The 17,504-nt window shown below is 45.9% G+C and overlaps 2 protein-coding genes across 4 annotated transcripts; both read right to left on the bottom strand.

Annotated features, from left to right (window-relative positions):
• Positions 1–499: 499 nt before the first annotated feature.
• Positions 500–4,979, bottom strand: LOC146236104 (uncharacterized). 3 transcript variants are annotated; one of them, XM_084687666.1, is made up of 3 exons: positions 4,555–4,979; positions 1,911–2,006; positions 500–1,788 (listed from the first exon to the last, which is right to left on the bottom strand). In XM_084687666.1, exon 3 carries the CDS (start codon positions 1,573–1,575, stop codon positions 607–609), a length of 969 nt encoding a protein of 322 aa, XP_084543792.1. In that variant the 5' UTR covers positions 1,576–1,788; positions 1,911–2,006; positions 4,555–4,979; the 3' UTR covers positions 500–606. The 3 variants fall into 3 exon arrangements, with proteins under 3 accessions (XP_084543792.1, XP_084543790.1, XP_084543791.1); XM_084687664.1 differs by lacking the exon at positions 1,911–2,006; XM_084687665.1 differs by lacking the exon at positions 1,911–2,006 and having other exon boundaries at positions 4,604–4,979.
• A 1,719-nt stretch (positions 4,980–6,698) lies between these two features.
• On the bottom strand, positions 6,699–10,171 carry psmd5 (proteasome 26S subunit, non-ATPase 5). Its single transcript, XM_084687157.1, has 10 exons — positions 9,964–10,171; positions 9,272–9,416; positions 9,042–9,155; positions 8,825–8,953; positions 8,421–8,530; positions 8,191–8,333; positions 7,847–8,038; positions 7,610–7,719; positions 7,346–7,486; positions 6,699–7,135 (listed from the first exon to the last, which is right to left on the bottom strand). The coding sequence occupies exons 1-10, from the start codon at positions 10,134–10,136 to the stop codon at positions 6,878–6,880; spliced, it is 1,515 nt and encodes a 504-aa protein (XP_084543283.1). The 5' UTR covers positions 10,137–10,171; the 3' UTR covers positions 6,699–6,877.
• Between the last annotated feature and the right edge of the window lie 7,333 nt (positions 10,172–17,504).

The following is a 17,504-nucleotide window of genomic DNA, read 5'->3' as shown; positions in this document are numbered from 1 at the left end:
GCTTTGTGTTTTCTGGTCCAGCACCAGAACCTCCTGTCCTCTGGACCAGATCCCTGCTCTGTATCCGTTCTGCCGTTAAAAAATTGGTCCCTGAGGTCCAGTACCAACCCCTCCCCTTCTTTAGAATATTACAGTATTCAAGCATAACAGCATTTCTGGGAAGTGGCGGAGAAACAGCTTTAATATTTATTCCAGTGTTTAATTGTGGAGGGAGGTGGGATTGTTTTCAATGTAATCAACAGTTTTTAATTAAAGCATGAATATTTTTCTGGTGCTTCTATAATCGTCATTTCTCCCATCCTGATGAAAAGAGGCTTGAAGTACGATAACATTATGCTCACAGTATAGATCAGACATGAACAGATTTTTTTTTGTCTACATCACATAACATAGCATGTTATTTCAGTTTTTTTATATCATATATTGTATAAGTTAAATATATATCAACTTATACAAAATGTATTATTATTATACAATTATATAATAAACAATAAAACAATTGCACATAGCCTGTATTTTATTTATATACAATATACATTCTCAGTAGAAATCAAATATCTATCCATCCATGTACAATTATACTTTAAATGATAAATACAAATACACTCATTTCCTATGTTCATATAAATTGGTCTCTCCTGAGTGAACACGCTGGTGTCTCTCTAAGTTTCCTGTCTGACTGAAGCTCTTCCCACACTGGTCACAGTGGTACGGCTTCTCTCCTGAGTGAACACGCTGGTGTCTCTCCAAGTCTCCTGACCGACTGAAGGTCTTCCCACACTGATCACAGTGGTACGGCTTCTCTCCTGAGTGAACACGCTGGTGTGTCTTTAAATGTGCTGACTGACTGAAGCTCTTCCCACACTGGTCACAGTGGTACGGCTTCTCTCCAGAGTGAACACGCTGGTGTGTCTTAAAGTTTCTTGAATGACTGAAGCTCTTCCCACACTGGTCACAGTGGTACGGCTTCTCTCCAGAGTGAACACACTGGTGTTTCTCTAAACTTCCTGACTGACTGTAGCTCTTCCCACACTGGTCACAGTGGTACGGCTTCTCTCCTGAGTGAACACGCTGGTGTCTCTCTAAGTTTCCTGAATAACTGAAGCTCTTCCCACACTGGTCACAGTGGTACGGCTTCTCTCCAGAGTGAACACGCTGGTGTTTCTCTAAACTTCCTGACTGACTGAAGCTTTTCCCACACTGATCACAGTGGTACGGCTTCTCTCCTGAGTGAACACGCTGGTGTGTCTCTAAGCTTTCTATCCGACTGAAGCTCTTCCCACACTGGTCACAGTGGTACGGTTTCTCTCCTGAGTGAACACGCTGGTGTCTCTCTAAGTTTCCTGACCAACTGAAGGTCTTCCCACACTGGTCACAGTGGTACGGTTTCTCTCCTGAGTGAACATGCTGGTGTCTCTCTAAGTTTCCTGACCAACTGAAGCTCTTCCCACACTGGTCACAGTGGTACGACTTCTCTCCTGAGTGAACACGCTGGTGTTTCTTTAAGTCTCTTGACTGACTGAAGCTCGTCCCACACTGGTCACAGTTGTGATGTCTGGACTTTTCCGTGTCCATGCTTCCCTGGGCGGGGACTGGGGGGAGGAAGTGGTGTTGGGGTGTGGTCGAGAGGACAGAGTCTCTGGTCTGATGTCTCCACTCCTCAGCAGAGAGACGTACAGGTCATGGTGGCACCTCTTGATGTGTTTGTGGAGGTAGATCTGGGCAGTGAAGGAGAGAGGACACTGGGAGCAGGAGAACACCTGAGTCTGGGACGACTCTATCCTGGTCCTGGAAAAGAGAGAGAGAAAAAACAATTAAATACAGGGGGGGGGGGTCAAAATAATTCCTTTGTTAATAATTTGTTACACAGAACTTTATTATTTTAAATTTTAATCCAAAATGATTCACACCTTCACAAAATCATAACTATTTCACTGGTCGGCTCCATGACGCCGGGTAAGTCGTTATAGCTCCTGAGACTTCTCATCAAAAGAACGAAGGGGAACCTGTGATTAAGAAATGTTCGTAGGTACCTCGCGAAAAGTAGCCTGAACTTTCCTAGATCTTTAGCTACGGCACTAATCTCTTATTGTTCTTTTGATTTCTTACAGGGTGAGTCATTGTTGCCCATAACACGCTAGCATTCTGCTAACGATTGCTGATTGGTTAGTGAAGGACTGATACAACCAGAGCTCCCGCTTGGTGGCATCCGAATCGGAATCAGAATGTCAGAGCAGTAGCAACATTAGCAACAACATTAGCAAGCCAAAACTTTCTAGCATGTGTATTGACAGGAAGAGCCTAACCTGTCAGCTGTGTTGTCGATGCCTTGAGAAAAAAAGGAAGTGACCAGAGCTTGCCGTAAAGCAGTAGCTCTGGTCGTACGATGTGTATGACGTCAATTACATTTTCAAAGGCTTTTTAGAACAGAAAGGCGACTTTAAAAAAATCTAACAGCCAGCAGTGCCTCCCCTTTCGAATTCAGAATTCAAATTACTAGACAAAAAAAATGTTCCTGAGAAAAGTGGATTTTGAGGGGTATAGCTCCATAGACCTGGCCTGACGTTGTCATACTCATATTTCTAGTCAGAATATGAGTCTGAAACCGCTCCGTTGGGGTGTTGAGTATGGGGCGTTTCAACCAAACCCGGAAAAAAATGCCTCTTCACTAAATTGGATAGACCTACAAACAATCAGAGCAATGTAATGTTTGTTGTGTGTTGAAAACAAATTCAACCCAAGCGCTCTTTGGTGACGTGGTTGATTACATTACCGTTGATCATCTGTCCATCATGTATTAAGCCCGCCCTGACAATTTGATTGGTCCGAACAGCTCTTGTTAGGGCATTAGTTTATCCCGGACCGAACAACTCCAGACAGAACTTCCCGACCAAATTTTGTGGGCGGGGTTAAGTTCGGCTGGCAGCCAGGCTACCATAGACCTCCATTCATTCTGCACTCGCTCGTTAGACCCTCACATGGAACTTCAACCAGTTCAAAACCCGGAAGTTTCCCAACAGTGGCAGTTCTACCTATATTTGACATTCTCCGACTACTTTTAATTATAAATAAAGTAAAGTAAACAAACAGCGCTTAATCGGCCGTGACTGACGTCAACAGAGCAAACCACGAGAAGCTGAAATGTCTGACTTCACAGAGCGGTTTTCAACTCCTCCCCGACTGCTCTAGCGGCTACTCTCGCCGGTCGTTTCATGCAGCCGCAGTCCATGTCGAATGCACATAAAGTATACCATCTAACTAGACAACATCTGTATCACGACCGCCACGGTACTAGCCACAGTTAACTCATGTATTGTGAACAGCCATATTAGCTAAATAATTATCTAGTAAAGAATTTATAATATATTACAGTACAATTCATGAACTGTCATCACCAGCTGCATCACGGGCACGGCACTATCCATATTTCCAGTTATTAATATTTGTGACATCGTAATCACCAAATGCATCACGGGCCCTGTGCACTAGTGAATATAGCAACGGGAACAATGCTCGTACGACTTTATAAAGGATGCATGTATTAAGTTATGTATTGTGCTTATTACATTTATGTCCTATGAACTTAGAAGTGTGCTCAGGCTTAGACATTGTGTCTCACACAGGGTGTGGGAAACAGGCTGTATTTGTGTTGTTATCTCTCCATTTCAGAAGCAACCTTGAAACCGGGCTGAGACAGCACCCGAGCAGGTGCGACGCGTAGGCAAGAACAACTCCCTGCTGCACAGGAGAACAAGTTCAGCCCTCTTCCTGTGTTTTTTGTTTTACTGCAGTGTATAATATATGCTGGGGCAGGGACAGATAGTCAGTTGGACTTTGTGAACCAGCCAGAGGTGTTTTTAGACATAAAACTCTACTGGGGCACAGGCCCCTATTCATATCCCTTTTTTTTCTTTCAAGCTTGCTGTGCACAACGCCCTACTAGGCTACAGAAACTCCCCTTGCTTAACCCACTATACAACAGTTCAGGGACGCAAGTTTGATATCAGCTTTGGCAGGGACATCAATTGATTGGGATACTGCGTTAATTTTTCAGGGATTATCAATCTAAATGAATGCACTGACTGATAAAGAAAATTGTTAAAACTCAAACTTGAGATTTTACTGGGGCACAGCAGATTTATACTGGGGCACGTGCCCCAGTAAAAAGGGTCTTACGACGCCCATGGAACCAACCCAAACTCTGTTAATGGTAGGAAAACGTAGACAACCCCAGAGCTCTGTACTTGTTGATTTCCAACTGCTGCATTCAAGCTAATATTGTCGGACCTCTGTGACTCCCGACCACTCTTTCTAGAACACAGATTTGTGTCATTGAATACCATCATTACATATTGGATTAGACACAACATGTTGAATCCTTTACTAGCAACTGTGCAGCTACAGTGGTGACGCTGGCAGTTAACTTTTTACAGCAGCTAGCATTAGCACCGTCGACTGGTTAACTTTATCTAAGCTGACAATGCGACATTCACTTCCCAACAGACGAATTTATATAATTTTAATAACATATTACTCGTTAAGTAGCTACTTTACCTGCGACTAAACTTGTTGAAAGCAACTGTAAGTGTATAACGTTAGCTACCTTCTGATATCGTCTTCCAGTCTTGAGATTAAATCAATGTCAAATCAACTATCCCTGGACTGCGAGACCACCTTTACGGCACGAAACAGCAACGGCTGTAAATCTTCTCTCCGCGCATGTATGAGACTTGAGAGCCCTGCCAGAGAATGTCTGACAAACAGGCTCTGGCCCTGCTCTCTGTCTGCCTTCACAGCAGCTTCAGTCTGCCTCAGCCTTTCTGGGCCTCACCGCCTCTTGTCTCCCTTTAACCCACTGGTGCATAACGGTCACTACAGTGGACAGCCATTCAAAACTCTGTTTCTTGTATATGCACCGCATGGGTTTTGGTGGGTTAGTTGCACATCGGCCACACTATTGGAGGCTTTTGCATCATCCCATACACTGCTAACCATTGGCCAGTTGTTCTAAATGAAACAAAACTTTCAAATTCCAAGATGGCCGACGGATTTTCAAAAACGCTATCAAGCGCATAAATATCTTACCAATCCTTTTATAGAAGTAGACAATCGTAGGTAAATAACATGTTGTAACATAAAGTTACTACTAAGGAGCAATGCTAATGTAAAATCTTAGAAGTATTGCTTTTATTTGGGGAGGAAATTACGATTGATCATCTGTCCACTTAATTGGACATTATGCGTCAGAGGCTAAGTTAGGTCACCCACTATCTATTCCAGTAGGCTACTGCAACGTTGATTTTCGTGAAAATACTTGATATGCAACAACTTTTTGGGGTGCTATAATTTGATATATGTTTTTTTAACTGCCTGTTGGTTTTTGCTCCAACAACACTCATTTGACTTTATTCTACACTAGTAGTTAGCCTACCTGATCAACCAGCAAATTATTAGATTCAGGTGTGCTAGATTGTTGGGGCTAAAACCTACAGGCAGGTAGCACCCCAGGACCAGGGTTGGAGACCCCTGTGTTAGATATTTTTCACACCTGATTCAAATGATTGAGTTGTTATCTAGCTCAGCAGAAGCCTGATAAAAACCGTTCATTAGAATCAGATGTGTTGGAGCAGGGGAAACATGCAGGGCATGGATGTCCCTAAGGACTCGGTTTGAGAACCACTGGCCTACATGGTTCTCAACCCTGGTCCTCAAGTACCCCCTGTCCTGAATGTTTCAGATATTTCTCTGTTCCACCACACCTGATTCAAATGAATAGGTCGTTATCTGATAACAGTAAAAAGGGAGAGGGAAGAGGCTGACGAGTCAGAAGATTCTTCATATTTCTTTGCATTTCATTGAGAAAGATGGTAAAAATGTGACACAATAGTTTTAACAGCATAATATATGATTTTTCTTATTGGTTTGGTTAATCCAAATTTCTTCAACTTCTTATATTTTTTAAACCCAGACGCTTGCTGTCCACCTAGTGGACAAAAGATAGTGTATACAAAATGTGTGTATAAAATAAATAATGTTCAACTTCATTTTTGTAATATAATTAATGCATCAGAGGGTTAAGGATGTTGCCTTTCCCACTGGCTTCTTCTCTCTCTCTGCCATCTCTCCCTGCCTCTCTCTTACCCAGTCCTTTCTCAGCTTGGGTACAGCCAAGAGACATGCCTTTGTAGAGTCCTCCAGGCTCCAGCTATAAGATCACAAATGGACTGCATGAATAATCCGAATGTGTGTGTGTGCGCACACGTATCAAATGAAGGAAGGCTTTCCTCCACTGCGCAAGTGCGCATCTGACAATACATCCAAAAAGTTATTGTTGGGCGAGTGTGAATTTAGATGAAGTGGTCTGCCTAGAGGTCAGAGGAGGTCTGGTCAAACTCTTTTGGTTCTCCATTACAGCCAGGCATCTCCATCATCGGATATCTATTCTAGGAGACATTACTCATCGGTCTGAATGAATGTCTCCACACTCTGCCACTCATGTAAGTAATGACGCTGACCTTCCTGTCCTAAGCCCCAGACTAAAAGATCCATTAACAACCAGACACGTCGTTAAGAGAATTCAGATTATAGGTTAGAAATGGCAGTTTTGGATTTCTGAGGTTCTGTAGCTTACTGTGTGTGTGTGTATGTGTGGGGGGGAGCCCATGGCACTCAAACACAAGACAGGAACAAAAGACAGATGACAATGAAAAAAAGTTATTTACTTGTAATGACAAAACATAGCAAATACAAAAACAGGAAATTCATTAGTCAAGCCAATGAGGTCAGGATGGGATTGCGCAGACAAAAGATTTCTAAACACCGTTGGTCCTGGGTAGTTTAAAGTATCGAGTTCTACATTGGCTGCACACGTGTGACCTCACTCTGCTCCTTCAGTGTCCACAATGGAAATGGCTGTGACGTAGTAAGGTCCCTCTCTGAGGTAGGTCTTCAGACGGAGGTAGTGCTGGCTACCCAAGATGGTGGCTGCCGTGGAGGAGGCCACCAGAGCCCCCACCAGCTCGAACTTGGCGTCCTTGGCCTCCTTGGTGGGGCCTGCGGAGCGGTCGACAACGTACTCCATGAAGCCCGGAGAGCTGAGCATCATCTTCTGACCCCACGGCTGGTGGGCGATGGCCTGGGGGGAAAGAAACGCATACCGACAACACTTGGGTCAGGGTCGAGAAGTGCGATATAAGATGTCCAGACAGAGATGAGTGGGTGAAGTAGGCTTTCAAGTACCAGTCTCCTGTCACTCTCCCAGTCACCCTCCTGTCTATCCCCCCCGCCATTCTCAACTGTCCCTTTCCTACTCCTATCGCCCTCCCCTCTCTTTCCCCCAACTCACAGTGAAGATGCGGAGGGCGCCACAGTGCAGTTCGGGGAAGGGCTGGGTGCTGATGTTTCGGATCATGTCGATGGGCTGGTCCGACAGCAGACGGAACCAGGACTCTGTCAGAAGCAGCAGATCCTCGGTCTGCTGCTCGGTCTGCAACACATTCAAATAACAGGTGTTGCATCACTGCAGACGAGAGGCATGACTGATGCAAATTCAAACACACGAGAGAGTAGACACATGCCAATTGCCAGAAGAGCACACACACACACACACCTGCAGAGTGAGCAGGATAGAGATGGCTTCCAGACAGCGCACTCTCAATTCTGTAGCTCCGCTGCTGGCCAGCTGACTCATCCTCAACAGCACAGACTTGAACTTCTCACCTGGGAATACACACACACACACACACACCACATTTACACACACACCATGTTTTTACCACCAGAGAATAGCTCAACCGTTACAATTCTGTTACAAGTATGATTACTCCAACAGAGTAAACACGCATACCAGTCTTCCCGAGGACTTGCTTTCCCTCCACAGTGGAGCCCAGGACGCCCAGCGTGTCCACAGCCACGCCGGTCATGACGGGGTCGGGGTCCAGGGCCATCTCAAACACCTTGTTCTGGAAGGCAGGGTAGCTCTCACACACCTGCTGAGGGCTGTCCATGATGGCCAGGTTCCCAAAGAACTTCACCAAGCCTGGGGGAGAGGGACGGGCGGGAGGACAGTCAGAGATCACAGGACTTAACACACGTGTACGCATACATTAAAAAAAGCTTCACACGTGCAGATCTGCCGAGAGTTTAGGTCTGTATAGATTCTTTCGATATTCCTTCCTCTGTACCACTCACCAGGCAGGTAGAAGCTGGAGAAGGGGTCCGAGTCAGCCCCTATGATCATGTTGGAGATCTTATCCATGATGCCCTGCTGTGCCAGGTACTGGCGGCCATGTTGACTGTGGGCAAGTGAGGTTGCCATCTCAATTGCTGTCGCCCTGGAACAAGATGGAAGCTACTTAAGGAAGAAACTAAGGATAGAGATTGCATATTTTTTTTTAGAGATGGTGAGTTTTAGTCCTCACCTGACAAGTACATCATCCCCAGTCAGCTCTCCCAGCAGCTGGGAAAGGAAGCCACTGTTGGCACAGTACCCCAGAGAGATGGCCGACACCGAGGAGAGGTCCACTACCAGCTACACCACCAAGGATAGGAGAGACATGAGAAGTCATGCCAAATAAGATGTTCTCAAATTTGTATTTTTCTTTGCTCCAAGTGGATTTGTTAGTTTCGTTGAAGATAAACATAACCTTTAACCCTTCGTTTTGTCTGCAAGTAAATTGCTGCAGTAAAGACGCAGGTAAATTGCTGCAGTAAAGATGATTGGACAATCTCCTCCAGAACTAACCTACATATTTTATATAATTCATATATCAACACAGCCATGTGTACTATGAACTTATATGGTTCCGTATGGTATTGAACGCACCTCATAGATTCTGTATCTGACGACGTCACTGGTGGCCATTACATCCTTAAGTTCTTTGAAGAGGTCACTGCGGAAAAGTGCATCGAGGCCGGGTTTGGATTCACTGAGGGGCGTGAGGGCTTTGATCGCCTGTGGGATTGAAAATATGGACACTGTTTTGTAAGTCTTAATCATGTACAGAGGGCATCTAAATACTCAATATCGTCGCCATTCTAACCTCTTTGCCCACAGAAATCTTCTCCGCCTCGATGCAGTGGATGACCCCTCGCAGGAGGTCATGGTTGTTCAGAACCTCTGTGACTGCCTCAGGGTGCTTCACAATACGGCTTATCTACAGGACGACAGTATGAAAGCCTTGATTCATCACACTTTAGCGACATATGCTAAAAGCGATGAATATGCGGATGTATTGCTTTAGGTTCAATGTAGTCTATACATCCGGCCTACCTGTGTCAGGGCTAGTATCTTGACGGAATCGTCTGAGTGGGTCAAGCCGCTTTTGAGTTCATCTCGGCAGTTCTGGACGAGATGGACGGGGCTGAGGGCCTGCAGGACACGACCCAGGATATCCACACACAGCTCAATCCGCACACTGGGGAAAAATACCAAGCGTCAGAGATTCGGTAATCCAGCAAGCCCATCTGAAACAGCAAAACACGCTGGCAGTCGACTGCGGTCGCACATGTCCCCTTTGTTGTAGCATTCATAAATGGCCTTGCTGGACCGTGTTTCTTTCAGCCATCTAGCTCAACGCGATGCTTTTTGCACTACTGTAGATACCTAGCAACCTGGTAGTATAGTTAACATATACATAAATATACATACAATATACATAAATCTAAACCACGAGGGCGTTAATTAACAGTCGGTTATCAAGCGAAGTAAACTAGCTACTCGTTAGCTTTCAGACTTGGTAAGGATTAACTGTGGATCAAAGCAAGTAAATAAGGAAGAAAACATAAGCTCAATAGCCAATACACTGGACATGCATGTAGCTACCTACAAAAATGCTAAAGAAGAACAGAACTAAGACAGTTAACTATCTACTAGACAACCTGGTCAGCACCCTATAGTAAAACGGCTAATTAGCAAAGAGTGTAGCTAGCTTGAGTCAGCACTAGCATTACAGATTCACAGACCTGTCATTTGTGTTCAAAAGAGAAAATATAACATCTAGCCGCTGTCCACGGACTGTGTCACCGAGGGCGTTCAACGGGATGGCTAAAAGTGCAGTTTTCAGAACTTCCAATTCTTCAATTGGATTTTCAAGATCTGAAATTTCTGCAAGCAAACTTCCAATAGAGGCAGCCATGATGCTCTTTGTTTTGGCGTCAAACTTGCGTCAATTTAAACCTCTTGGAATTTCAAAATAAAAGGCCCCATGTGCAAGTAACTGTGTGGTTAGAAAAGTAGGCAGTAGTAACAAACTATGAAAGAGTACGCTTTGTTGCTCAATACAATGCACTAATGCAATACGTTGAGTGTTAACGCAACGAAAAAGTTATTTAATATTACATTTTTTATGATCGATTTTTTTTGGCTCGAATTTGAGCAACCTGAATCCTATTTGACATTGAAATATATTCATATGAGAATTCAGTGTTGTTTAAATTTCAATATTAAGTATTCGATGCCTTTTAAAGCCAGAGGAAATATGTTTTACCATCATCCACCAATAGATGGAGCTTGTAGACTGCACGCTTCCCTTTTTTACTCATCCGCTTACACAAGCATCGTGAATGCACAGGGATACACAGGTGATGCTATTGAAAAGCACAATGTGCTGAAATTAGCAACAAGCTGTAATTAGATGGCAGTCATACCAAAACTGAGTTAATAAAAGAAGGGTGAAGAAAAGTATTAGAGCAAAATGAACCGAGGGTTCGTGACTGGTCAAGGAGGAGCACTGAGGCTATCTGAAAACAGGCTACCTGTATGTTTGAAATGCAGCAGCCTTAAACCTACTAGATTGGAGCCTGTTCTCTTCTAAGCAACTGTCACTGTAATACAGTCAAAAAACATCTTTCTATCTCCCTCCACTTGAATTCTAAGTCAAGTATATGCCCTTCCCCATCTTCTATAGAACAAGAACTGCTAAAGAAAAACACAATTCTAGATATGTAGCTCTCCTGCCAGTCATCCAGGACATCTTTGATCCCCCCTCTCCTGGCTCAGCTCCAGCGTGTGGGGGTAAAGCCTGTTCCTTCTGCTTGTCTCTCCCCATCAGACCAGGCCGTTCAGAGCCCCAGCCTTACCAGCCTGTACTTTCTGGCCAAACACCAATTATCCCAACAATCTGTCTGGCATGCCGCCGGTAGTGCTCGCGGATCACTCCCCGGGATCAATCTGGATTAATCTGGATCAACGCCTCTGGGTTGTGGCCTTTACACAGCACGCTCTCTATTCCCCGTTTTGACCAGCCAGCCTACAGTTAGTCAGCAAACAACTAACCAACCAGTCAACTACTAGCCAGACTGACAGACAATCAACAAACTAGCCATTCAGCCAGTCTTAAATTAGCCAGCCAGCAAATCAACCAGCCAGCCTTCAATCTTAACACCACAGGGTCTCTATGAAGGCCTCAAGGTCAATAGCATGTTATGGCAGCTACTTCCCATTTGATGTGATAAGATTAACCCTCCAGCCAGACAGACTCAAGTGCCCCCCAGGAAGAGTACGGTTCATAAAGCTGGTCAGTCAGTCAGTCAGATCAGAAGCACCAGTCACCCAGAAACAGATGGTAAAACCAGAGTGGCCTAGCTGGGGATGATATCAAGACAAATTTACTCAGAGCTCTCTAGTTTACATTTGACTCTTATTTGGCACTGTTGGGCTTACATACTTTCCACTAATGGAGCATGCGGAGTGGAGGAGAGGCGGAGGAGAGAGAGCAGCCACCTAGGGAGACTGTCAGCAACTCAGGAACATTATACTGGCGTGGCCTGCCTCTTGTCCTGCGGTCCTAGCAGTATTTGAAATAGGAATACTAACATGAAGTCATGAGGAGGATGCCAGGGCCGAGAATTATTAGGTGTGTGGGCCCCACAGGAGTCTTCCTGGTCTGGAGAGTGGTGGAGCTGCTGTAGCTTTGAAGAACCCTCGATCAGTGTCTGAGAGCTGGGAGGAGATTGGCCAGTCTTCTCTGTCTAAACAAAATGGCAGATCTCCCTCCTCGACATCCTCACCCCCTAAGCCCCACCACCCCCCTCATCCCTGTCACTCTCCTCACCCGTTCTCCCCCTCCCCGTCTTCCCTTTCACCCTCTTCACCCCATCTCCCTTGTCACCCCTCTGACCAAATCCCTCTTCACCCCTCTCCCTTTTCTCCCTCCTCAACCCCCTCAGCCCCAGTCTCCGAGTGGGGGCAGTGTTCCCTGGGGTCAGGTAAGAATCCATGCTCTGTGCACAGCGAGTCCTCAGTACACCCATCGCCACCTCAAAGCGGCCGTCAAGGTGTTGGGATTTTCCAAAAGGGAATGGAGGGAAGGGAAAGCCTGTGACTCCCTCCACACACCTCCACACACTCACACACACATTCACACACACAGACAAATACACTCACACACCGCCTGCTGGGCTTGTTAATGTGAGGTCGTGGGGTCGGTAAACTGTATGTGGGTGGTTCAGGGCTCAGGGTTGCTAATGAATGCCTCTACTCACTGAACTACCTATCTACAGAGGAACCCAAGGAACACACACCCACCAACCCACTCTTTCCCTCCCCCAACCACACACAACTCTTTCTCTCTCTCCCTCTCTCACACATCTACACGTACACACATACACACATACAACTCTCACTCTATCTCTTTGCAGGCAGGCTCAGATCAAAGCAAAGGGTACTTTATTTAAACTCTGACTGCAGGATGCTGTTGGTAGTCTGTCTGTTAAAGGAGGGCGACTTTGGTAGAAATCAATGGACCATCTGATTAAAGATTCTCTTACTTTCATTGGTCGTTTTAATCAACTTGAAGGAGGCATTGTGGTGTGTATGCGTATGTGTGTTTGTGTAAGGGGGAGAAAGAGTGTGTCCGCACATATGCTCTCGTGAGAGAGTGTGTGTGCGTGCAAGGCCGATGTGTGTGTGAGAGAGGGAGTGAGAGTGTGTACAAACTCCACAAGTTCTCAGGATTGTGGGCTGTGTGCAGGGCGTGTGGGCTGAAACCCAATGTTCATGTGGCCCTCTGGTCTTCCCTCTGCTGCGTAGAGGACCTATAACCTCAGAAATAAACGCACTCTTTTTGACGACATCTGTGGTCTCTCCCCCCCCCTCCTTTTTTTTTTTACAAACTCCATAATCTTTCATTTGAGGTTTGGTTTACCATGTCAAACCAATTTTTTCTTTCACCAATCCCAGCTCTAACAGTACCTGCTGTTCATTGTAGATACTTTTATTCTATTTCTATCATTTAATCAGATGTAGCTCTTGGCTGTCCATATGGTGGGTGAGAAGTAACCTTTTAAAACCTGTTGCGTTTGGAAGTTTCCATAAAATCTAATGCAATACGTTCCAGGAAATGAATTTCTCTACATCTTATAAGTGAACATTGGGCCGTGGGGCATTCCAGTATCTATTACAGTCAGTTCTATCTGAATGTTTGGAGTCTTGTACGGTAGAAGTGGAAAAGTGCTTCATTCATCAGCAGTGAGGAGTCAAAAGGAGTTTCGTTTTCCATGATGCATACTGGTCCATTTTATGTGGCCATAGATGTTGGGGGAGGAAATGGAGCATTTCAATAACTTGAAATGCTGCTCTAGACTTTCAAGTTATTGAAATTGTAGTCTAATGTCCAAAGTCTCACCCTCTCCTCCCCTCTCCCCTCCTTTCCTCTCCCCTCCTCTCCTCCCCATCTCTCCACTGTTCTCCTCCCCTCCTCTCCTCCCTTCTCCTCTCCTCTCTTCCCCTCTCCCCTGCTTTCCTCTCCCCTGCTTTCCTCTCCCCTCCTCTGTCCTCCCCTTCCCTCCTCTCCTCCCCTCCCCTCCTCTCCTCTCTTCCCCTCTCCCGTCCTTTCCTCTCCACTCCTCTGCTCTCTTCTCTGGCTCTCGTAATATCAGGTGTCTTCAGTTCCCCACCTCAGAGACATTGTTGATCCTTCTTCCTGGAAGGGGATTACCCTTTAATGAAACAAACTCCCCCAGTAACTCTTAAGGGATTCCAACTACTGTTTTAGCCTGACTGTATGTAGTATAATGTCATACATTCTAATTAGTAACCAGCGCCTGAACTAAGACACAGTGTGGGTGTGCAGGTGTGTGTTCAGATGGTGTGATGCCTTACAGTAATAGAGAGAGGAAGAAATGGAGGAGAGTGGAAAGGAAGCAAAGCAGCCAGTCTTAATGTGTGGTCACACCTACATTTCTGTAGCTCTGTCAAGTTCTGTAGGTTCAAAACAACATTTTCAAACACAATTTAGTCTTTACCCTTTATCTCTGTATCATTACTGCTGATGCAGCATCTTTCCGGTTTGACAATTTATCCTTGAACTAAAAATGAAACAAACATGGACAGCCTGAAATCACTCATATCAGAGCCTCTTCCTGTCTGAAACAGCAGCGTAGAGGTCAACCGCACCTACTCCATTCCTATGTGTTCAGCATCGATGAGTGACGTCATTTCGCAGGTCAAAGTTCAGCCAGACTGACGTTGGCATGATGCCCGAGCTCCTGTGCCCTCCAAGCACATTTCCCTCTTGGCGTCCCCGCCGCTCAAGCTGGATGTGCACTGCATCACTTCTCTCTGGTCAACGCAGAGTCCAAGTTTACGTGTCTGTGCTGTTACGAGTAGAACACTGACCCGAACATAAACAGCAGGCCGCTCATCTCTCAGCTGGTACCAGCTAGCAGCGACTCCTCTGAGCCCAGTTCTTGAGGTACCTGAGGTTCCTGAGGTTCTCACTGAGGTACCCGAAGTTCTCACAGAGGTAAACTAGTGAGGCCCGGTGCTGACTCACCTCATCGTCATGGCTACTGTCTCAGTTGGTTACAGTAAAAACACAGATACAAGAGGAGTAGATGGGTTCGGACTTAGTCTGTAATATGTCATTTTACATCTGTCATTAGTGCAGTTTCGAGGTTGGTGTCGTGGCATAGCTGCCCCGTGGCAGTAACGATCTTTTGCCATTCACATAAAACATTTTGGGTCAATAAATAAGGTCGACATTAAGAGATGGCAGGGAAGTGTGCAAAGAGAGGAGCTCAGACAGTAAGAAGGGAGGGAGGAGTGGAGAGCAGGGTGTGGACCTCAGCAGGGCTCCAAAAAGGAACTCAATAGAGGGTAGAAGAGAAGAAAAACCTACCGCTAATTAGAAAGTAGGGCTCCCATTAAAACGACCTCATCACTCCATGCATCCCATTATAACTTCCTCATCGGGAGCACCACAGGGACCTTAGGGGAAGTGAAGTAATGGTAGGCTAGCTACAGTTAAAGTGGCGTAGCTTCAGTAAGGAAGGAAGGTTGGCCAGAACTACAGTAGGCTAAGGGAAGTGATATGAAATGTCAGGCTGGTCTACAGTTGGACACACTTGGTATGTGTTTAGCACATAGTGCTGTTGTAGTGCTGCACAGCTCTCATTAAGGGGCTCCCGGTTCCATGAGTGCAGCAGCTGGTCTCTCAACACCTCCACCAATGGGCCTAGCTATGTCAACACCTCCTCTAAACCGGGCCTCTGGGCTCCATCTTCCTCACTGTATCTTCCTCACTGTACCTTCCTCACTGTATCTTCCTCACTGTATCTTCCTCGCTCTATCTTCCTTACTCTATCTTCCTCTCTCTCTCTCTCTCTCTCTCTCTCTCTCTCTCTCTCTCTCTCTCTCTCTCTCTCTCTGTCTCAGCTCACTCGCTCGCCCTCTCTCTCCCCTCTCTGTACCAGTTGTGTCTTGTTGTAGTTTCATGAGGAAATTGAGCTGTGCTCTAAAACTGCCATGTCTGTGTTTAAGATAATAGCACAAAGAATCAAAGTTTGTGAAAAAAACAAACTCAAAAGCAGTCTAGACCGTGGTTTGACTGTGGAGTTTGGTTTATTATCGAGTCTGCAGACTGATGGTGAAATTGTCTCTGTGTGAGGCTGGGTTGTAGCTTAGCTGCTGGAATGGTTCTCCCAGGGCAAAGCTAACGGGGTAACAATCTTCTCTGTTTCGGCTGGCTCTAGATCACTGGTCTCATTGTCCCTCCTCAGAATGTGATCTTAATCTGACCTGAATGGAGTTCTGTTTCACTGGGCCCTTCAAGCAGCCAGGCCTCTGAAGCAGGCAGGGTGATAAGCTGCTTTCCCCCTGGATGGAGCTACCCAGGGGCCTGGGGTGGAGGGGTGGTGACTGGGCCTATTGGAAGGGTGGGTGATGGACTCCTGGAGTGGAGGGCTGGCTTAAGGTGGAGGTTTGAGGTAATAATAATAACAATAATACATTTTATTAAAAGGCGCCTTTCTCTGCACTCAAGGACACCGTACAGGATATAAAATACATTTAAAAACAGCAAAACAAATAATACAACAACGTTAAAAACAACAGAAGCAGGCAGCGTAGTTGACATCAAATGGAATATGTAGTTTTAAACCGATGGGTTTTGAGTTCCAATTGAAATGGGGAAATGAGTCAATATTTCTTAGTTGGTGCGGTAGTGCATTCTAGAGACGGGGGGCAGAGCGGCTGAATGCTCTACTCCCCATGGTGGTGAGGCGGGCAGAGCGGCTGAATGCTCTACTCCCCATGGTGGTGAGGCGGGCAGAGCGGCTGAATGCTCTACTCCCCATGGTGGTGAGGCGGGCAGAGCGGCTGAATGCTCTACTCCCCATGGTGGTGAGGCGGGCAGAGGGGACAGACAGGTGTGGAGGAAGAGGATCTGAGGGAGCGGGAGGTAGTGGGACCCTGGAGGAGATCAGACAAATACGGGGGGGTGAGGTTGTGGATGGTCTTGAATGTAAACAGGAGGATTTTGAATTGTATACGGGACTGAACCAGGAGCCAGTGGAGCTGTTGTAAGACAGGAGTGATGTGGTGGATAGAGGGGGTGCGAGTTATAATGCGGGCAGCTGAATTCTGGACCAGTTGAAGTTTATGGAGGGATTTGTGAGGGAGACCAAAAAGGAGAGTTACAGTAATCGAGACGGGAAGTGACAAGACTGTGAACATGAATGGCGGCAGTACCCAGGTACAGGACTGAGGGGAGGGTAAGGTGGATTGTGGAGGTCGGAACTAGGTGGGTTCCACAACAAGATGACACAAAACCTACTAGATATTTAACAGGTAATCCTAACAGGTTTCATTATCATACCTGAGCATGATTTATGTTCCCATAAACCCGAGGTACCAATTTCAGCTGTAGTTTGAATCAAGGTTTTTTTCTGCAATCATACCCGTCACGTCAACCCATTCAGGCAAAGTGAATGTGAAGTGAGCCAAGTGTCCAGAATCAAAGAAAAATAATCGATCCAAGACCGTTCATCTCCTCCCAGGACCGAAGGCTGTAATCGAGCCTGAATTAGAACAACAAAGACAGGCAACAATGCTCTGGTGCACCAGTTCCTGTTTAGCCCTCAGCTGCCCTGTAATGACTGCTGGGCTGAATGGAGCCAGTTCTGTTTCAGTGTCCACACGCCTGCACACAGTACTCGGTTGGAGCAGATATCTGAGGCCTGGACTGAGGATCACGGTCTCATACTAACCCTTCTATTTGGTGTTT

Source organism: Hypomesus nipponensis, chromosome 22 (assembly GCF_054491055.1).
Source record: "Hypomesus nipponensis isolate SF chromosome 22, ASM5449105v1, whole genome shotgun sequence".
NCBI lineage: Eukaryota > Metazoa > Chordata > Actinopteri > Osmeriformes > Osmeridae > Hypomesus > Hypomesus nipponensis.
The sequence above is the reverse complement of the archived record's forward strand: the minus strand, read 5'-3'. Positions and strand labels throughout refer to the sequence as shown.